Below are 22,411 nucleotides of genomic sequence, written 5' to 3' on the forward strand. Positions count from 1 at the left end.
CTCGGCTACAATATCCGGACACCTTCTACTGCCGGTACGGGGCACGGAACCCCGCCGATCCTTCACAACTGGAATACCGACATAACAGGCCCCTTAGGCGCGGCATCCCCTGAAAGACCATTCTGGTAACCGTGGCCTGCTAGCTATCTATAGCATATTAGACTGTTAACTGATCCACCGGCCAATTTCTTGGACCAGTATACCCGTTTTGCCAATTGGACTTGGACCCCTCTGCTACTTGGAACCCTACTAATTCCACGACTGGTCTATCGACGTCACTGCACGAGGAGGCAAAAACAGACTTTCCTCCATTGCGACGTCCCTCTAAGGCCCTTATGCTAGCTTGCTAGCCCCGGCCTGCTAACTGCTAGCTTGATAGCAACGGCCTGCTAACTGTCTGAATCGCCGTGTCCCCAGCCAGCCCAACCACTCACTGGACCCATACGATCACTTGGCTACACATGCCTCTCCCTAATATCAATATGCCTTGTCCATTACTGTCCTGGTTAGTGATTACTGTCTTATTTCACTGTAGAGCCTATAGCCCTGCTCAATGCCTTAACCAACCATGTTGTTCCACCTCCCATATATGCAATGACATCACCTGGTTTAAACGACTCTAGAGACTATATATCTCTCTTCATCACTCAATGCCTAGGTTTACCTCCAATATACTCTCTTCCTACCATACCTTTGTCTGTACATTATGCCTTGAATCTATGCTATCCTGCCCAGAAACCTGCTCCCTTTACTCTCTGCTCCGAAAACGCTAGACGGTCAGTTCTTATAGCCTTTAGCTGTACCCTTATCCTACTTCTCCTCTGTTCCTCTGGTGATGTAGAGGTGAATCCAGGACATGCAGTGCCTAGCTCCACTCCTACTCCCCAGGTGCTCTCATTTGTTGACTTCTGTAACCGTAAAAGCCTTGGTTTCATGCATGTTAACATTAGAAGCCTACTCCCTCAATTTGCTTTATTCACTGCTTTAGCACATTCTGCCAACCCAAATGTCTTAGCCGTGTCTGAATCCTGGCTTAGGAAAACCACCCAAAACCCTGAAATTTCCATTCCTAACTATAACATTTTCAGCCAAGATAGAACTGCCAAAGGGGGTGGTGGCGCAATCTACTGCAGAGATAGCCTGCAGAGTTCTATCTTACTATCCAGGTCTGTACCAAAACGATTCGAGCTTCTATTTGTAAAAATTCACCTTTACCGAAACATGTCTCTCACCGTTGCCGCTTGCTATAGACCACCCTCTGCACCCAGCTGTGCCCTGGACACCATATGTGAATTGATTGCCCCCCATCTATCTTCTGAGCTCGTGCTTCTAGGTGACCTAAACTGGGACGTGCTTAACACCCCGGCCATCCTACAATCTAAGCTTGATGCCCTCAATCTCACACAAATTATCAATGAACCTACCAGGTACAACCCCAAATCCGTAAACACGGGCATCCTCATAGATATCAACCTAACTAACTCGCCCTCCAAATACACCTCTGCTGTTTTCAACCAAGATCTCAGCGATCACTGCCTCATTGCCTGCATTCGTAATGGGTCTGCAGTCAAACGACCACCCCTCATCACTGTCAAACGCTCCCTAAAACACTTCTGCGAGCAGGCTTTTCTAATTGACCTGGCTGGGGTATCCTGGAATGATATTGACCTCATCCTGTCAGTAGAGGATGCCTGGTTATTCTTTAAAAGTGCCCTCCTCACCATATTAAATAAGCATGCTCCATTCAAAAAAAATTGAACTAGGAATAGATATAGCCCTTGGTTCACTCCAGACCTGTCTGCCCTTGACCAGCACAAAAACATCCTGTGGCGTTCTGCATTAGCATCGAATAGCCCCAGTGATATGCAACTTTTTAGGGAAGTTAGGAAACAATATACACAGGCAGTTAGGGAAGCTAAGGCTAGCTTTTTCAAACAGAAATTTGCATGCTGTAGTACAAACTCAAAAAGTTCTGGGACACTGTAAAGTCCATGCCAGCTCCTCCCAGCTGCCCACTACACTAAGGCTAGGAAACACTGTCACCACCGATAAATCCACTATAACTGAGAATTTCAATAAGCATTTTTCTACGGCTGGCCATGCTTTCCACCTGGCTACCCCTACCCCGGTCAACAGCCCTGCGCTCCCGACAGCAACTCGCCCAAACCTCCCCCACTTCTCCTTCACCCAAATCCAGATAGCAGATGTTCTGAATGAGCTGCAAAATCTGGACCCCTACAAATCAGCCGGCAAGACAATCTGGACCCTCTCTTTCTAAAATTATCTGCCGAAATTGTTGCAACCCCTATTACTAGCCTGTTCAACCTCTCTTTCGTATCATCTGAGATTCCCATAGATTGGAAAGCTGCCGCGGTCATCCCCCTCTTCAAAGGGTGAGACACTCTAGACCCAAACTGCTACAGACCTATATCTATTCTACCCTTCCTTTCTAAGGTCTTTGAAATCCAAGTTAACTTCTTAAGGTAAAGGGGGCAGCATTTTCACTTTTGGATAAATAGCGTGCCCAATTTCAACTTCCTGCTACTCATGCAAAGAATATAAGATATGCATATTATTAGAATATGTGGACAACTACAAATACCTAGGTGTCTGGTTAGACTGTAAACATTCCTTCCAGACTCACATTAAACATCTCCAATCCAAAATTGACATCACCTGGTTTAATCGCTATCTTACTATCCAGGTCTGTACCAAAACGATTCAAGCTTCTATTTGTAAAAATTCACCTTTACCGAAACATGTCTCTCACCGTTGCCGCTTGCTATAGACCACCCTCTGCACCCAGCTGTGCCCTGGACACCATATGTGAATTGATTGCCCCCCATCTATCTTCTGAGCTCGTGCTTCTAGGTGACCTAAACTGGGACGTGCTTAACACCCAGGGCATCCTACAATCTAAGCTTGATGCCCTCAATCTCACACAAATTATCAATGAACCTACCAGGTACAACCCCAAATCCGTAAACACGGGCATCCTCATAGATATCAACCTAACTAACTCGCCCTCCAAATACACCTCTGCTGTTTTCAACCAAGATCTCAGCGATCACTGCCTCATTGCCTGCATTCGTAATGGGTCTGCAGTCAAACGACCACCCCTCATCACTGTCAAACGCTCCCTAAAACACTTCTGCGAGCAGGCTTTTCTAATTGACCTGGCTGGGGTATCCTGGAATGATATTGACCTCATCCTGTCAGTAGAGGATGCCTGGTTATTCTTTAAAAGTGCCCTCCTCACCATATTAAATAAGCATGCTCCATTCAAAAAAAATTGAACTAGGAATAGATATAGCCCTTGGTTCACTCCAGACCTGTCTGCCCTTGACCAGCACAAAAACATCCTGTGGCGTTCTGCATTAGCATCGAATAGCCCCAGTGATATGCAACTTTTTAGGGAAGTTAGGAAACAATATACACAGGCAGTTAGGGAAGCTAAGGCTAGCTTTTTCAAACAGAAATTTGCATGCTGTAGTACAAACTCAAAAAGTTCTGGGACACTGTAAAGTCCATGCCAGCTCCTCCCAGCTGCCCACTACACTAAGGCTAGGAAACACTGTCACCACCGATAAATCCACTATAACTGAGAATTTCAATAAGCATTTTTCTACGGCTGGCCATGCTTTCCACCTGGCTACCCCTACCCCGGTCAACAGCCCTGCGCTCCCGACAGCAACTCGCCCAAACCTCCCCCACTTCTCCTTCACCCAAATCCAGATAGCAGATGTTCTGAATGAGCTGCAAAATCTGGACCCCTACAAATCAGCCGGCAAGACAATCTGGACCCTCTCTTTCTAAAATTATCTGCCGAAATTGTTGCAACCCCTATTACTAGCCTGTTCAACCTCTCTTTCGTATCATCTGAGATTCCCATAGATTGGAAAGCTGCCGCGGTCATCCCCCTCTTCAAAGGGTGAGACACTCTAGACCCAAACTGCTACAGACCTATATCTATTCTACCCTTCCTTTCTAAGGTCTTTGAAAGCCAAGTTAACTTCTTAAGGTAAAGGGGGCAGCATTTTCACTTTTGGATAAATAGCGTGCCCAATTTCAACTTCCTGCTACTCATGCAAAGAATATAAGATATGCATATTATTAGAATATGTGGACAACTACAAATACCTAGGTGTCTGGTTAGACTGTAAACATTCCTTCCAGACTCACATTAAACATCTCCAATCCAAAATTAAATCTAGAATCGGCTTCCTATTTCGCAACAAAGCATCCTTCTCTCATGCTGCCAAACATACCCTCGTAAAACTGACCATCCTGCCGATCCTCGACTTCGGCGATGTAATTTACAAAATAGCCTCCAACACTATATTCAACAAATTGGATGCAGTCTATCACAGTGCCATCCGTTTTGTCACCAAAGCCCCTTATACCACCCACCACTGCGACCTGTACGCTCTCGTTGGCTGGCCCTCGCTTCATACTTGTCGCCAAACCACACTGGCTCCAGGTCATCTACAAGACTCTGCGGTATAGCCCCGCCTAAGCTCACTGGTCACCATAGCAGCACCCACACATAGCATGCGCTCCAGCAGGTATATCTCACTGGTCACCCCCAAAGCCAATTCTTCCTTTGGCCACCTCTCCTTCCAGTTTTCTGCTGCCAATGACTGGAACGAACTGCAAAAATCTCTGAAGCTGGAGACTCTTACCTCCCTCACTAGCTATAAGCACCAGCTGTCAGAACAGCTCACAGATCACTGCACCTGTACATAGCTCATCTGTAATTAGCCCATCCAAACTACCTCCTCCCCATACTGTATTTATTTATTTATCTAGCTACTTTGCACCCCAGTATCCCTACTTGCACATTCATATTCTGCACATCCTACCATTTCAGTGTTTAATTGCTATATTGTAATTACTTTGCCACCATGGCCTATTTATTGCCTTACCTCCCTTATTCTACCTCATTTGCACATGCTGTATATAGACTTTTCTACTGTATTATTGATTGTATGTTTGTTTATTCCATATGTAACTCTGTGTTGTTGTATGTGTCGAACTGCTTTGCTTTATCTTGGCCAGGTCACAGTTGCAAATGAGAACTTGTTCTCAACTAGCCTACCTGGTTAAATAAAGGTTAAATAAAAAAATATAAAATTAAATTGTATTGTTTATTTCAGTTTTGTTTGTTATTTATTTCACTTGCTTTGGCAATGTTAACATGTGCTTCCCATGCCAATAAAGCCCTTGAATTGAATTTTGAGAGAGAGACAGACAGACAGACAGACAGACAGACAGACAGACAGACAGACAGACAGACAGACAGACAGACAGACAGACAGACAGACAGACGGACAGACAGACGGACAAACGGACAGACGGACAGACGGACAGACATACAGAAAGAGAGGGATAGACAAAGACAGAGAGACAGACAGAGACCGAGAGACCAAGAGAGAGACTGATCACCCCAATCCACAAAAGTGGAGACAAATTTGACCCCAATAACTACTGTGGCATGTGTCAACAGCAACCTTGGTAACCTCCTCTGCATTATCATTAACAGCAGACTCGTACACTTGTAAATACAACCCATATTTGATTTATTATTTTTTATTTATTTTCCCTTTTGTACTTTATCCATTTACATATCGCTACAACACTATATATATATATATATATATATATAATATTACATTTGTGATGTCTTTATTCTTTTGGAACTTCTGTGAGTGTAATGTTTACTGTTAATTTGTTTTGTTTATTTCACTTTTGTATATTATCTACTTCACTTGCTTTGGCAATGTTAACATATGTTTCCCATGCCAATAAAGCCCCTTGAATCGAAATGAGAGAGACAGAGAGAAAGAGAGAGAACAGGGGTCCCTTTACTGCACTATTACAACATGAAGGAAAGGTTCAATAAATATCATGAAGGTATGATGTGAATGTCATGGCATTGTGGATTTGACATCATACATGTGAGATCAACTGGCTTTGATAAATGATTTACTGGCACTTGAAACCAATGAAGAAGAACATGGAAACCAAACCATGCATGACGTAAATGACAGTCCAAAGCAGAGTTAATAGTGGTCAATACAATGTTACTGTTACATGATCACTGTGCAGTCCCATCCCATACTGACCTGTAGATGAGGGCGGCTCCACACAACACCATGTAGGCTGCTATGGTGAAGAAGTAGGCCAGCTGCATGTTGTACTCAGACCGGCCCCCTGTCCCTTGTGTTTTATTACTGTAGCCGCCATAATACATCACTGTGTGGCTGAAATAACCCTGTGGGGAAAATAGATCAAAATAAAACATTTTTACCACACAGTAACTGTTCACTGTATGCTGACTTTACAGTACGGGTGTCGTATAACAAATATGTTGATCAGATTCGTAGCGTATGCTGCTATGGAATGATTCACTCAAAGGCCTCTACCAGAAGTAGCGTGAATAGTTAACAACAACAAACCGCTCCGGTCAGTATCTCTAGCCCTTTGAAGCTGACCCCAGCGGGGATGTCTGGCGTGGGGTGATAGATGAGCTGGGGGATGGTGATGAAACCAAAGTTGACCAGGAAGGAGAAGATGTTGAACATCAGCAGCCATTTTAGGAACTTGAAATAGGAGAGGACCCCCGTGCCAAATTTACCCCCGACCTCCTTCATGGTACCCCGCCACAGTTCCAGGGTCTGCTTGGCTAAAGTCATGTTAGCACCGCACCTGCGGAACGCCTGAGGGGGAAGACTGGTCTGAGAACAGTGGTGGGGGTCTTGTATGTCACAAATGCACTGTCATAGATTTCATAGCACAGCTGTCACAGAATAGGTGTAATTGTCAATAGAGGATGTGGATGATGGAACAGTAATAATGTTCAATGTAAGTAGAAAGTTATTGTATTGTAACCTGCATGGTGGCAGTCTGTTTCTGCTTTTGCCAATGTTCAAGTGTCGCTGAATGCAGAGACAGAATGTCACCCTGGCAAATTGTATTGCTCATAAAAGGCATAATGATTTAGTGATAGCCAACCACAGGAAGTGTTGCACTTTGCCATAGTCTAATAGGGCACTGCTTGTGCAGTACAAGGACACACAGGAAGTAAAGTTGGGCATCAGGACAGGAGGACACACAGAGAGACACAAAGATGTCAGCGAGTCAAACTGCTCACCAGTGAGATTGTCGTCGAGCAGTCTGAAAAGCAGTTCAGTTGCCGGGATTTTTTGAATGATTTCAACGCCAACACTTGGCCCCTAGGAGATAAGAGATCAAACAAACGTAAAGATTACAGTCTGATACAGTTATGTAGCGTATGATGATACGCGCATCACAGCATTATCTCTTCATAAAATATATGACCTGTCAAAAGTTGCACAGTGCTCTTGGCTGGCTGTGTGGCTGTAAACTTTGGACTTGGCCGATGCGATGCGCTTATGGTAAACACTTCTTCCTTACCTGCATACCGCAAGAAGGTGTGTATGTGTGTTTGTGTGTCTGTGTGTGCGACTGTTCCCCCCAATGATCTCACACCGCAAGCCTACATAACTGCACACTCGATGACCTACCTACCCTTGTACATAGTACTTATTTTACTGCCCCTGGTCACAAGTTAAACTTTCCATAGTAAAACTGTACGAAAACAGGCACCTTTTGACCTATGACAAGACAACTGTACCTGATGTGTTTCTTGTCATCAAAGCTCATAGGGAGGTCTCGGATGGCCTTGATTGTGTCCCTCGTTGACATGGCAACCAGCTCTTTGACCAAGTTCTGTTCCTCTGTTGGACAAAGACAAGATAAAACAGATCTGTGAGGTTATTAATCATAGTATGCCTTTAGATCGGAGTTGTAATATAAAAATATGAATATAATCATATAATCATAAATAATTGTGATTTAAGTATAAGAAGTGATGGAGGGTTATGATTGAGCTATAAAGATAGTATATAGTGACTTATTTTACTTCAATCAGTGTATCCAGAATATGACTTCAATGGATAACATTGTCCTGAACTGATTGAAAAGAGAAACATCATATTTCCACCGGGAGAATGGACAGGCATTCTCAACAGTGGTTGTGCCCATAGGAATACAATTCTAGTAACTCCATTTCTATGGATGTGCTGTAGGCTCTCCCTTCTTCATCCCTCACCATTCTCCATCTCATTCCTGATGTCGTCCTCAGAAAGGCCCAGATTGCCCAGAGCAGCCTCTCCTACAGGGAATAGACTCATCTTCCTCGACCCCCTGAACCTCATCGAAACATGACCTGGGAGACACGAGGACATCTAATTAAACACAGCGGACAGCCTAGCTATTACTGAGGAATTATGAGCTTAATAAAGAGTGTTGAACGAATAGAAAGCCATCCATCATATAGGCTTACTATCAGCACTAACAATACAGAGGATATATAATATCTTACGCTAATAGAAAGGACTCTGCACATTCATTTCAGATCATGTCCACCCATTGACTTGGCAAACACAATTCATTCCCATAATTACAGTACAAACAAGTGAACATACAAAGAACGGCATGCACATACAACTTACAATACATCATGGTTTATTGGTTCACGCACTGACATGGTCCTTGATTGCACAAGGAAGTGGTTTTGGATGGCTTGAAAGGGGAGCCCCCCCCCCATCACATTGCATGGGTGTGTCGTGAGTCAATATTTACACTGTGTAAATAAGTGTTAGCTGCTGATGATCAACTTTGATTAAAACAAATCAAATAGAGGTGGTTAAAGAAAGGTTTCCTGTCACGGCCGTCAAAAGAAGTGGACCAAAATGAAGCGTGGTCAGCGTACATTTTCCTTTTTATTGAAAACGTTGCCAACAAAAGAAAGAAACAACCGTGAAGCTTACAGGGCTATAGTGCCACCAGCAGAGTTAACTACCCACACTGAAAGGAGGGGAAAAGGGCTGCCTAAGTATGATTCCCAATCAGAGACAACGATAGACAGCTGTCACTGACATTTCCAATAGGTTGTCCCCATAGCAGAACCCTTTTTGGTTCCAGGTAAAACAATTTTTGGTTGCAGGTAGAACCCAATTGGTTCCATGTAGAACCTGGAACCAAAAGGGTTCTTCGTGGAACCAATAAGGGTTCTTCAAAGGGTTCTCCTATGCAAAGGGTTCTCCTATGGGGACAGCCAAATAATCCTTTTAGGTTCTAGATAGTACCTTTTTTTCCTAAGAGTGTACTATACTTCACATCCTTTTGACAAACGCAGTAGCATGACTAGCTGACAATGAAAAAACACACTGTAGATAACACACTCTAATAGAAACTAACTTCTTTAGAGTGAAATTGTTTCCCCCAGCCTTATCTGTCCCATTAGAGTTATCCATTATAACCTTCATGCTAACCGAGTAATGCTGCTACACCTCTGACATATTGTGTGTATTTGTTAAAGCTAAATCATTGAGAAAGTATAAAATGCCAAAGAGGCAAACACTCTACAGATGTTGGATCTTAATTTGATCACCCTTTTTCAGGAGAACTTTCCTGTAAAACTTGTAGTGCATTTGAGGTTTTAAAAAGGCTTCTGAAGTTTGTAATTTCCACTTTTCAGACAAATGTATCAAACCCTACAAAAATGTCCATTAATTATAATCCACATTATAATTCACATTTCCTATTGCTGCAGGATCATTTTCCTGCTGTAGCAAACTGGCTAAAATTAAGATGCTACATTTGTACATTTCTTGGTTAGATTTCAGCAAACACCTAATCGTCAGTCCTTGTGATGAGGTAATATTACCTGGATTGTGTTCATTAGGCAATAAATGGAAGAAAACAGACTGAAACAGAGAGGGACTACCTGGACTTGTCCAAAAATAAACGCTCATTGTAACGTTTCGTTGTAAAACGTTTTGCTACGTTTTGCCCTAATCAATACAGCCCTGTATACTGTTTGCACCATAGTTTCCCGCGATGGTATTTTTCTGCCAACTTCCTTGTGCTGCCTGTCTACCTTTGGGTAATGTTTTATTAGACATTGGATTGTCATAAATCCTCATAGCAATATTGCAAAAGTTAGCTACACGAAATCTGTCATGACATGAACAATCTTGATTTTCATTCTATCTTTGAGTTGTGTGTCTCTTTAATAACCTCTTAAGGAGCAGACCCTTTAATTTGTTTTATATATATTTTTTAATTTCGCCTAAAATGACATACCCAATCTAACTGCCTGAAGCAAGGATAGTGCAACAGCTAACCTCAAAGGTTCTTATGATCAAAGGGACCAACTGAAAGCTAAAGAAGTAAAGTAAGGAAGTAAATAGAGAGTAATCTACTGTATGTGCTCTTTAAAGTGGTTTGAACAGCACCTGAAGTTGCAGATGGAAGTCGTACAGGAGGCGTTGTGTCATAATGCGTTTCCTGCTCGATCTGGTACCCGCTGTGATCTGAACATCATGGAGAACAGAACACTAGATTCATTAATCGCATCCACTTAATTTTCGAACGTTGCTATGGGCACAGCCAAACAACGGAAGTGATGGATTCGATTTCTGCTTTACTTCTGCGGTAGGACATTTAAAAAAAAACATTTTTATTTCACCTTTATTTAACCAGGTAGGCTAGTTGAGAACAAGTTCTCATTTGCAACTGCAACCTGGCCAAGATAAAGCAAAGCAGTTCGATACATACAACAACACAGAATTACACATGGAATAAACAAACATAAAATAAACAATACAGTAGAAAAAGTCTATATACAGCATGTGCAAATGAGGAAGAATAAGGGAGGTAAGGCAATAAATAGGCCGTGGTGGCAAAGTAATTACAATATAGCAATTAAACACTGGAATGGTAGGATGTGCAGAAGATGAATGCGCAAGTAGAGATACTGGGGTGCAAAGGAGCAAGATAAATAAATAAATACAGTACGGGGATGAAGTAGTTGGATGGCTGTTTACAGATGGGCTATATACAGGTGCAGTGATCTGTGAGCTGCTCTGACAGCTGGTGCTTAAAGCTTGTGAGGGAGATAAGAGTCTCCAGCTTTAGTGATTTTTGCAGTTCGTTCCAGTCATTGGCAGCAGAGAACTGGAAGGAGAGGCGGCCAAAGGAAGAATTGGCTTTGGGGGGTGACCAGTGAGATATACCTGCTGGAGTGCGTGCTACAGGTGGGTGCTACTATGGTGACCAGTGAGCTGAGATAAGGCGGGGCTTTACCTCGTTGAGACTTGTAGATGACATGGAGCCAGTGGGTTTGGCGACGAATATGAAGCGAGGGCCAGCCAACAAGAGAGTACAGGTCGCAGTGGTGGGTAGTATATGGGGCTTTGGTGACAAAACGGATGGCACTGTGGTAGACTGCATCCAATTTGTTGAGTAGAGTGTTGGAGGCTATTTTGTAAATGACATCGCCAAAGTCGAGGATCGGCAGGATGGTCAGTTTTACGAGGGTATGTTTGGCAGCATGAGAGAAGGATGCTTTGTTGCAAAATAGTAAGCTGATTCTAGATTTAATTTTGGATTGGAGATGCTTAATGTGAGTCTAGAAGGAGAGTTTACAGTCTAACCAGACACCTAGGTATTTATAGTTGTCCACATATTCTAAGTCAGAACCGTCCAGAGTAGTGATGCTGGACGGACAGGCAGGTGTGGGCAGCGATCGGTTGAAGAGCATGCATTTAATTTTACTTGCATTTAAGAGCAGTTGGAGGCCACGGAAGGAGAATTGTATGGCATTGAAGCTTGTCTGGAGGTTAGTTAACACAGTGTCCAAAGAAGGGCCAGAGGTATACAGAATGGTGTCATCTGCGTAGAGGTGGATCAAAGAATCACCCGCAGCAAGAGTGACATCATTGATGTATACAGAGAAGAGAGTCGGCCCCAGAATTGAACCCTGTGGCACCCCCATAGAGACTGCCAGAGGCCCTGGCAACAGGCCCTCCGATTTGACACACTGAACTCTATCAGAGAAGTAGTTGGTGAACCAGGCGAAACCAAGGCTGTTGAGTCTGCCAATAAGAATGTTGTGATTGACAGAGTCGAAAGCCTTAGCCAGGTCGATGAATACGGCTGCACAGTAATGTCTCTTATTGATGGTTATGATATCGTTTAGGAACTTGAGCGTGGCTGAGGTGCACCCATGACCAGCTCTGAAACCAGAATGCATAGCGGAGAAGGTACGGTGTGATTCGAAATGGTCGGTAACCTGTTTGTTAACTTGGCTTTCGAAGACCTTAGAAAGGCAGGGTAGGATAGATATAGGTCTGTAGCAGTTTGGGTCTAGAGTGTCTCCCCCTTTGAAAAGGGGGATGACTTTGGCAGCTTTCCAATCTATGGGAATCTCAGATGATACGAAAGAGAGGTTGAACAGGCTAGTAATAGGGGTTGCAACAATTTCTGCAGATAATGTTTAGAAAGAGAGGGTCCAGATTGTCTAGCCCGGCTGATTTGTAGGGGTCCAGATTTTGCAGCTCATTCAGAACATCAGCTATCTGGATTTGGGTGAAGGAGAATTGGGGAAGCTAGGGCGAGTTGCTGTGGGGGGTGGAGGGCTGTTGATCAGGGTAGGGGTAGCCAGGTGGAAAGCATGGCCAGCGGTAGAAAAGTGCTTATTGAAATTCTCAGTTATAGTGGATTTATCGGTGGTGACAGTGTTACCTAGCCTCAGTGCAGTGGGCAGCTGGGAAGAGGTGCTCTTATTCTCCATGGACTTTACAGTGTCCCAGAACTTTTTGAGTTTGTGCTACAGGATGCAAATTTCTGCTTGAAAAAGCTTGAAAAGTTATTTGAAGGAGTCACTTTATAGAGTATAAAAGTCAAGGAAACAAGTGCAAGTGTAACTGTATATGAATTTCATTCAAGTTCTCAAACGTTAGCTAGAAAAAACGTGAATTGTGTTGTGTATGAGATTAGGGCCTCCACAAAGCCAATAACTATAACGATAACTATAATGATAAACTATAGTCTACATAACTATAAAACGTTGGCGAGCATCCACACTAGAGGAAAGTTTATTGTTTATTGTTCTGCAGGCCTGCACCTGTCAATCAACTGATCAAAACATTCTTCTGCACACTGCCTATTAATAAGGTGGTAACACTAGACCATTCACAAGGTCTCTAACGCACAGATACTGGTTCAGACCAGTGCTTTCAGGGTGTGTTCATTGTCATAGTGACAACTGCAAATAACACTTCAATGTACATCTAGGTCAAATGAAAAATAATATAGTAACTCGTATTTAAATGTAGCAATTGAACAACAAACGCCGAGCCTGCACATATTTTACAGCATCTCATTGCCTCGTTGCTCAAGTGGTTTGCAAGTGATTTCCATTTTTCTAATGGTTGTCAATTCCTTTGTGTCTTATTTTTCACTGTGCTCATCTAGGCTATGTCCTGTACAACTATTTGCAATGCATCAGTGCAACAATGTTATAATCATAACAGGCCAAACGTGATCAATCACATCAACACACTTTCTCTCCTCAATTTTCCCGAAATTGATTTTCTATGCTGTAGGCCTGTTTTACATTCAGCAATTAGTAAAAGAAAGCCTGCTTCTTTCCCTGAATAGGCTATTAGGCTTTGTAAGAAAAAAAAAGAATACAAATAAATGTCCTATAGCTTTTTGTAGCCTATAGCTTTCCTGGGAATTCACCAGAAAAGGAATCGCCTGTTGCAGAGAGGCTTGTTATAGCCTGTTACCCACGGGCACAGCTGGAAAAAAGAGGCTAGTGATGTGTAGCTGAAGTAAGAAGCTAAATATTAGCTAGATATTAGGCCATGCATTAGCTAAATATTGCAACTATAGTCTAAATATTTACCTGTCAAAGTCCGTTACAAGTTTATGAAATGTGCACTGTGGTTCACGGGCACGCAAAGTTCCATTATTGATTAGGCATAGGACTACGTTTTTAGACAATACATTATTGTACCTGGGCTACAACAACACAGTGCAACGAGGAATGTATTCGTGTTATGAAGTGAGGTCACAGTTATTGTCCATAGGCTGTAAACTGCAGTGATGTAGGCTCATTTGAATAACCCCTCAAACGTCCTGTTTTGTTTCATTCCGAAATAACTGCATAGGCCTACAGCCTATAGGTCTGATTATGCAACCATTTGGATCAGTTCAGGTCTATTCGCGACAGTTTAGAAGCACAAGAAAGGTACATTAGCAGGCCACTCATATGGTGTATTTTGTCAGGATGTAGCCGGGTGTTAAGATTGGCCTACTATAGGAAAATATGGGATTCTCCTTTCCAACTCCCCGCTCGTAAAGCTGTAGCCTATTTTACATTCAGCAAGGGAGTGCACGCGTGCATCTATCCTCCAATAGGCGGTTAGTAGGCTAAAGAAGAAAAGTCGAAATAAGGGTGCAAATAGCTTGGGTACTCTTGTCTTTTCCTGGGACTCAAGATTTAAGAGGAATAGCTGTGTCAGTGGAGAAGCCAGGTGCGTAATTGCACAACAGAACAAAGACAGACAGGCTCGAGATGTAGCCTATAGCCTAAGTAGAAGTGTATGCATATTATACCATTATTTGTAAGCTCAATGTTAGGCTTAATACTGTAGTGAATATATCCAGTCAATGTACAAAGCAACATTTTTAAAAGTTGATCAGATAACGAAATCATAGGTAGCTCTACACTAGGTGCGCTCCCGAGGCTGCGCTGTTTTTTTCTCTGCAGTTTAGTCTACAAGGTCCAGGCACAATATGTTGTATTTTGTCAGGATGTTTCTCTATCAGAAACATGCCAATTGCAAGGATTTTTTGTGGAGCACATATGAATTATGATAAAGCACAAGTTCACAAGATGTTGGTGGTACCTTAATTGGGGAGGACGGGTTCATGGTACTGGCTGGAGAGGAATTAGTGGAACGGTATAAAATACATCAACACATGGTTTAATGCCATTCCAATCGCTCCATTCCAGCCATTATCATGAGCCATCCTCCCCTCAGCAGCCTCCACTGATGTTGTTGCAATAGTTTGAGCGTTTGGCTTCCGTGTTTTAAAAGCGTTCGAAAAGTAGGTGGATATGGTACCTATAACAACATTGAAAACACAAAGAATTAACCAAACAAAAGGCAGGAGGTAATAGAAGAAATTCAAAGTCACTTAGCAACACAGAACCTGAAGACCAGCCACACTGAAATACTTCTCCATTCCCAACCTGGACTCAGGGGTAGACTTAACATAGTAAAGTAAATCCAGACACTCCTATTAGTACAATGTGTTACGTTTCATACGGTACTGTATGTATTCATTTGTGGATGTCCATCCATTTCATATGATATGTTACGAATGACAATTCGTATGATATGTTACAAATTGCAATTCAAACAATATGTTACAAATTGCGATTCGTACAATATGTTATGAATTGGCAAAGCATATGATATGTTACGAATTCCAATTTGTTGTGGCTAACGTTAGCTAGGTGGCTAAGTGGCTAATGCTAACATTAGCTAGGTGGCTAGGGGTTAGGGGTTAAGGTCAGGGTTGAGGTTAGAGTTAGGTTAAAGGGTTTGGCAATGAGGCCCTTCATCTAGGTCCCCAGAGTAGGATGAACTCATAGATACCATTTTTATGTCTTTACATGCAGTTTGAAGAAAGTTGCTAACTAGCACTAGCACAATTGCTAACTAGCATAAGCACTATTGCTACTAAGCATTGGCTCACGAAACTACCTCAAACTTCCTTCATACTGGACTTATGTAAACATACCAAACATAACATATCATACTAATTTGAGTGTCACGGATATATATTTACTATGTTACGTCTAGTCTATGCGACCAGGCTGCCATTCCAACAAAATCATGGCCATACTATCCCCTCAGAACCCAGAACCAAATCTTGGGAGGAGAGACTACCCTTACCCTACATTACTTGTTTCTATTGTCTAATTAATCAATTAAATCAAACATCAACTTACTGAGGTCATGCTGCTGCCATCGTGGGCTGTCCGACCGGGGAGGAAGGAGACCCATGGGAATGCTGTCTCTGCCCCTCCAGCTCCCCTCCTGCCACCCGCCCCAGGGCACTCTCTCCTGGGCATCGTTGTAGCTGGACTGGACCCCTCCTGGGAGCTGCTGGAGGTCGGACCTGCCCCTCTGCCCCCCGGCTCCATCATCCCTGGGGTAGGGGTTACCATGTGGGTTACTATGATGGGATTGGGATTTCCTGGAAGGACTTTGGAGAGAAGGGCGGAGGAGATAACATCACTGGTGTGTTGTTGTATAAACCCTGCATCAGTCAGTCCAACGCCTTAATCATTACACTCATAAGGTTGCTGATGGTGTTCTAAGAATCATGCTACAATATTATTATAGACATATGACATCTGTCATAGACAATAATGTTTTTTTTTCTGAGGCGCTATAAAGTGAGTCTCTTGTAAGAAATACCATTACTTTGGTCACACCGCTGAAGGTTCATGACCGTCTCTAGTACTTAGCACGACATTAACTTAAAATGACAACAAACTCCTTGTACTGTAACACAACATTCAACACACAAAGAAGGAGAATTGGCCCACTTTGACAGTATTCATTTCAGGGATAGCTTCCTGCTACAATATGTAATGGCACTGGCACTATAAAAAAATCTGACACTAATTGAGAGATTAGAGATGATGTGACCAAGCACAGTAATGGTTTACATTTAAATATACAGAACAAAAGATCCTCTCAGAATTATTTTCTAATATTGGACCATTATGTTTTACTTCACTTCTCATATTTGAGTTATTTGTGCACTCTCCCCCAAAACATTTTTAAGAGCTGTCCGTCAACATTTCATTCAGGCCCTCTACCCATTCAGGTTCTCTACCCATTCAGGTTCTCTACCCAGTTAAAGCAGAATTATAACAAACATCCAAAAAACACAATCGTACAAGTTGGCACCCATACCTCCTATCTATCTCCAGGGTGTCACTGTCATGATAGGCAGGGTTGTTATATACTCCAGTGTTGTTGTAGTGCGACATGGGGATCCTTGGCTTGATCTTCTTCTATAGTGGTTAACCCGGTGGGGGTTTCTGTCTGTCCCTCTCTTCTTTAGTCCCCCGGAGGTCTGAAAGGTCCTCCTACTGTATTCTCAGTAAAACAATTAATGAGAATCAGCTTGCCATTACATAAAATGAGAACTGGAAACGAGACATAAACGTGCCACTAGCAACAAGACCCCCTTGGGTAGAAAGAAGGGGCAAATACAAGACTTCTGAGACCATACCTCGATGCTATTCCCATCTTCCTTTCACAAATAAAGCTGTGCTATCTAATACACATCACATGTTTTGGATGGAATGGCTGTCTTCAGTAAGTTATTTAACTCCCCTGTCCTATCCCTGTGTATATCATTATTTATTAACACAGGGATATGGTTTCTGTTTTGCCATGGTCTGTGCCTCAGTGCTGCCCTATGGCAGTAAACTAGGCAAAGTAGAAGTAACAAATTCCCGAGCAACAAAGTCTGGAAAGAGATCCGACTAACAAATGTGTTGACATGGTAGTTTATTGTGGGGAAAACACAGAAGTTATATGTGACAGGGAATCTTTGTTGTCAAATTAAGAGAAAAAGAACCATGTTCCAAATAATAATAGTATACATTGCTGTTAGATACAGTAACAATTTAAAACTATTGTATCAAACAATTGTTTAAAAGAGTAAATCCACAGAGTGTAATTACCTGGTTAATGTGCTGCTTACTCAGGGAAATCTGCTGGTTGCTTGAACAGATGTTGCAGGCCGAGGATGCCTCCCCTTTTCCTTATAATCCAGGTTTGAAGTGTCAACTGTGGTAGCTAGAGTGCAGTTCTGCGAGATATACCTTTGTTGAACTTTATCACTGTGTGTCTGTCAGACTACCCGGAACTGTGCACTTGAAATAAAGGTAAAAGTCCGGTGGTTCTAAATGCCGTATGCAAATCTAATAGGCTGCTATGGTTGGCATAATGACAAGTATTTCCAAATGATTCCCATAGGACGTGAAAATTAATTGGCATAATAAGATATGGGACGGCCAAGGGCTCAACTGTGTTATTACGAATGACTGCATGTGCAGTGTGTAATTGGATAGGGAATTGCAATGAAGAGTCATAATGATTAACTTTCGTCTTCGACTCTCTATTTAAAACACAATGTCAAACAAAATGTTGAATTCTGTGAATAACAGCATAATAAACAATTCAATTGTTAGTTGGACATTTTTATTATTTCATATTCAAATAATATGACCCCATTTTAAGCGTAAATAATTATTGATGCTCCATCATTTAAAAGGTTTATGGTGGTGGAATTTGAGGACAGTAGAGCGCGACAAATGTTGTTATATAAATATAAAAGCTAGCTAACTAGCTATACAAATAAACGTCAAATTGTTGGTCGGGTCGTTTGTCAGTATTTAATTTAGATTCAACTCCAGTCATATCCAAAATTAAATAAGCACGATTGTTGTGTATTATTGTTGGAAAGCATGCCATGCCAATCTAGTATTTATACATCTAGCTCCAGAGTTGCGTCGCTTTGGGATTCAGGAAAGGGAATGCGGCTTTGTTTTCCTTCTGCTGACTGACAGCCAACGTCAGCTAGCTACGCTAGTTAGCTAACAAAGTTGTTCATTAACTTTCGTTGATATTAAAAGTGCACGAGGACAACTGGAAATGGAGAGAGACTCAGGTAACTAAGCAAACTCAATTTCATATAGACCTTCTCAGCAAGTAAGTTAGTAAATGTAGCCAGTTATCTAGCTAGACAAGGCAGGTAAACTTTCCCAATGCTAAAAAGCTATCCAGCCAACGTTAGCTAGCTAACGGTAGCTATCTAACTTTTAGCTGAAACTGAGCCAATTGTCGTTGTTATTGAAAGAAAACTTCCCTTACTCTTTGAGTTTTATGACATTAAATAGGAACAGTAACTTGGTTGCTGAAGATATGTTTTGATAGATGTAATTATTGAGGTGTGGTTGTAGTTTTTTTCAAATGTACCTGTCTGTTGCAATGACTGTATGGCTACACCACTTCCTGTGCATTCACAGCCAAATAGTTTAGTGAGTTCAACAGTATGATATCAATACAGTGTATTGCATTCAAGTACTGCTCTTTAAACCCCACATTTTACTCTCACTTTATGAACTTTAACCCCCAGCCTCTTCCCCAAAACACTATTTTTTTAAACTGTATTTCTCTCTGACAGTGTTCCACAATGACCGTCTGGGAGCACCACGTAACCCACTACTGGACCAGCTCCCCAGCTACCAGTCTCTGCTGTACCGCAGAAAGCCCTCCGCCTCGGGCAGTAACAAGCGCCGTGGCAGCTCACGGACCAGGCTGGGCTCCTCCAGCAGTGGGAAATGGGGACAGACCACATTGGCCAGACAGCATGAGGAGAAACTCAGGACTCAGACCCTACAGAGACCAGTCAGGGAACTGCCCAAACCTATGGCGGAGAAACGCAGAGACAAGTCAGATCTCTAATATGTCTTCATGCAGTGTTATACTGGTGTAAAATGTTGTATTGTAATGATAATATGAAAAGGGTTGCACTGTGTCATAACATTTGTATACTATGTAACTTTATAAGTTACAGGACAACAGAGATTTTTATGTTTTTCACTGTCTTACTGTGTTGGAAGTAATTGGTTATCTGCCTTCATTGCCTTCACTGTAGGGGTCAGCAGTGCATAGTTATTGCTCTGCAGGCAGTGTTTAATTTTCTCGTATCAATTTGAGACATTACAGGATTAGTGAAGGAGTGCTCTCTGAATCTCTCCTAGATATATGGCAATTCTCAAGCCTTAGGTCAATAACAGAACACAACATTCACTACAAGTAGGCTACAATTTCATGAGCATAACGATTGGGGCTAGAGATGGTTATGTTCATGGTGGACACTATATTGAGTCTCTTTGTTGAAGCTCTCTTGGTGGATTCTGGTGTGAAAAATGATTAGTATGTAAACATTGACTGACTGATTGATTGCTTAATATATTGACTGATTGATCATTTGATAGGGACCAGCGTTTGGAGCAGGCCAAGGATCTGAGCAGTTGGAGCCAGTGGAAACAGAGCACCAGACGGACCCTGAGGAGGCTGAAGGAGGATGGGTTTGAGATGCTCAGCAACCTGGAGCTCTGGAGGGGAGACATCCATGTCATTGAGGGTAAGAGAGTGGTTGCCAGTGAAAAAATGACCTGTTACTCCAATACATGATTAGTTACACGATCAAAGCTCAAAATTGGAATTGTGAGGGACAAAGGCAGAGTGTCCACAGAGATGATGTAATATCGCTGATGAAAATTGGGCAATTAAACGTTTTTTTGCTCACTTGTGTGTCTTCTATTGGAAGCATTGAAAGATATGAGTGCGTTGATGTTGATCTCTTTAAGATCCGGGATGGTATCTAAATCACTCATCCTTTCCCTTCTCTGTGTCCCATCACAGGGATGTTTGGCACGGGGATCCTGTCCTACTTCTCCTTCCTGCGTTTCCTGGTGCTGCTCAACTTCATCATGTTCCTGCTCATGTTCGGCTTCGTCATGCTGCCCATCATCACCGCCCCCCATGCCTCAGGGAACACCACCTTCAACCACGTAGATGGTAACACAGGCCTTTACGTGTTATAGAGTAAAGTAGACCATATTATACATGTAACTGTCAAGATAAAGGAAACACACAGGCCCTTTAAACCGCCTATGCTCCTTTGAGAACCGTCTTTCAAAGTAGCGAAAAATAATAAGCATTTTTATACAAGACTCTAAGCATGATGGGGATGTTAATTGCTGAATTAACTCAGGAACCACACCTGTGTGGAAGCACCTGCTTTCAATAGACTTTGCATCCCTCATTTGCTGAAGTGTTTCCTTTATTTTGGCAGTTACATGTACATCACAGGAGGTTGGTGGCACTTTAATTGGGGAGGACGGGCTCGTGGAAATGGCTTGAGCAGAATGTGTGTAATGGTATCAAATACATCAAACACATGGTTTCCATGTGTTTGGTGCCATTCCATTCGCTCAGTTCCAGCTATTATTATGTGCCGTCCTGCCCTCAGCAGCCTCCACTGCTGTACATTAATTATATAGTATTTGTGTCAACTGTAGGTCCGTAAGAGATTAACACCACATTCAACCATGTTGTCATGAAGGTTCAGTTAGAGAGGAGAGATATGGGGGCATGTAGCTGTTCTGTAACTGTTCTGCGACATCAAGAGCATCAGTCATCTTTACATTATATTATGAAGGTTGTATTGTTAATCTCATCTATGAGATATACAGTGGGGCAAAAAAAAAATATTTAGTCAGCCACCAATTGTGCAAGTTCTCCCACTTAAAAAGGTGAGAGAGGCCTGTAATTTTCATCATAGGTACACTTCAACTATGACAGACAAAATGAGGGGGAAAAATCCAGAAAATCACATTGTAGGATTTTTTATGAATTTATTTGCAAATTATGGTGGAAAATACTTATTTTACCTATGATGAAAATTACAGGTCTCTCTCATATTTTTAAGTTGGAGAACTTGCACAATATATATATATATATATATATATATATATATAAAAATATTCATTGTTAATGGACTTCTAGAAAGATGTCTTACAAATATTATATTGTTGCTTCTGTTGTGAACCACAGGCTTCGAGTGCAGTAACTACCCCAGCACCTCTCGCCGTGGCCTGGTGGTTTTCCACCAGCACATCACAGACCTCCTCTCAGGGGCGGTACGGACTACCCTCCTCATATACCACGTCCTCTTATTCATTTAATTCAGCCACTCATTGTATGCCTGCATAGCACTGTAGATTATGTTTTGGGACTGAGAAGGACTCCCTTGTTTGTTTCAAATCTTAAAGGGCTTTCTGGAGCAGACCTACCTCTTCTATGGTTACTACAAAGTAGAGACCATTCACTTCCCTAAGTTCACCTACAACCTGCCTCTGGCCTACCTGCTGGTCACCATAGCCTACCTCTTCCTCAGTCTCATATGGATAGTCAAAAGGTAAAAAGTGCCCTATCTTACTGTATTCAGACTTGTCAATCATACTAGTCTTTTGCATAAACCGCACCTCAAAAGGCATATCTTCTCAAACATGCACATGCTGTCCAATTGTTTTTCATAGTCCTGCAAGTCATATACTGTTATAGAAATACTTCAGTTTTTTAGCAATTTCCAAATCTGCATTTCTCTTCGTTCCCCAAAGGTCTGCGACTGGCTTCAAGCGTAAACTGGTGCAGGACGAGGATCGCTTCCAGAGCTTCTGCAACAAGATCTTTGCCGGCTGGGACTTCTGTATCGTCAACGACAGCGCAGCCAGGCTCAAGAGGAGCAGTCTCCTTTATGAACTGAAGGTGAGGTGTCAGTAGTCAGTTGATAGTATTGGTTGACTCCAAACAACTGGGAGAAATGTGATTCAACACTATTGACAAAGTGAATTGAAGTCCTC

General features: G+C 42.3%; 2 protein-coding genes across 5 annotated transcripts in view; one reads left to right on the top strand and one right to left on the bottom strand.

Moving 5' to 3' along the window:
- LOC109878461 (transmembrane channel-like protein 5) overlaps positions 1–17,838 on the bottom strand; it is a 30,023-nt gene extending 12,185 nt beyond the window's left edge. Inside the window, exons 1-9 of one of the 4 annotated variants that reach the window (XM_031799521.1) lie at positions 17,657–17,826; positions 16,878–17,056; positions 15,902–16,158; positions 10,326–10,403; positions 8,135–8,251; positions 7,658–7,760; positions 7,154–7,235; positions 6,459–6,719; positions 6,126–6,274 (exon numbers count right to left, since the gene is read on the bottom strand). In XM_031799521.1, the coding sequence (XP_031655381.1) occupies positions 6,126–6,274; positions 6,459–6,719; positions 7,154–7,235; positions 7,658–7,760; positions 8,135–8,251; positions 10,326–10,403; positions 15,902–16,158; positions 16,878–16,954 (1,124 nt within the window). In that variant the 5' untranslated portion in view covers positions 16,955–17,056; positions 17,657–17,826. Of the gene's footprint in view, positions 1–6,125; positions 6,275–6,458; positions 6,720–7,153; positions 7,236–7,657; positions 7,761–8,134; positions 8,252–10,325; positions 10,404–15,901; positions 16,159–16,877; positions 17,064–17,656 lie in introns of all 4 variants that reach the window. The other 3 variants (XM_031799522.1, XM_031799523.1, XM_031799524.1) reach the window with 3 other exon arrangements.
- A 668-nt stretch (positions 17,839–18,506) lies between these two features.
- The window catches only part of LOC109878451 (nodal modulator 1-like), a 32,056-nt gene continuing 28,151 nt past the window's right edge, over positions 18,507–22,411 (top strand). Inside the window, exons 1-7 of the mRNA XM_031799124.1 lie at positions 18,507–18,645; positions 19,162–19,429; positions 19,979–20,127; positions 20,409–20,564; positions 21,603–21,688; positions 21,821–21,966; positions 22,169–22,316. Of these exons, the coding sequence (XP_031654984.1) occupies positions 18,630–18,645; positions 19,162–19,429; positions 19,979–20,127; positions 20,409–20,564; positions 21,603–21,688; positions 21,821–21,966; positions 22,169–22,316 (969 nt within the window). The 5' untranslated portion in view covers positions 18,507–18,629. The remainder of the gene's footprint in view (positions 18,646–19,161; positions 19,430–19,978; positions 20,128–20,408; positions 20,565–21,602; positions 21,689–21,820; positions 21,967–22,168; positions 22,317–22,411) is intronic.

The sequence above is a fragment of the Oncorhynchus kisutch genome, linkage group LG20 (genome assembly GCF_002021735.2).
Source record: "Oncorhynchus kisutch isolate 150728-3 linkage group LG20, Okis_V2, whole genome shotgun sequence".
Taxonomy (NCBI): Eukaryota; Metazoa; Chordata; class Actinopteri; order Salmoniformes; family Salmonidae; genus Oncorhynchus; species Oncorhynchus kisutch.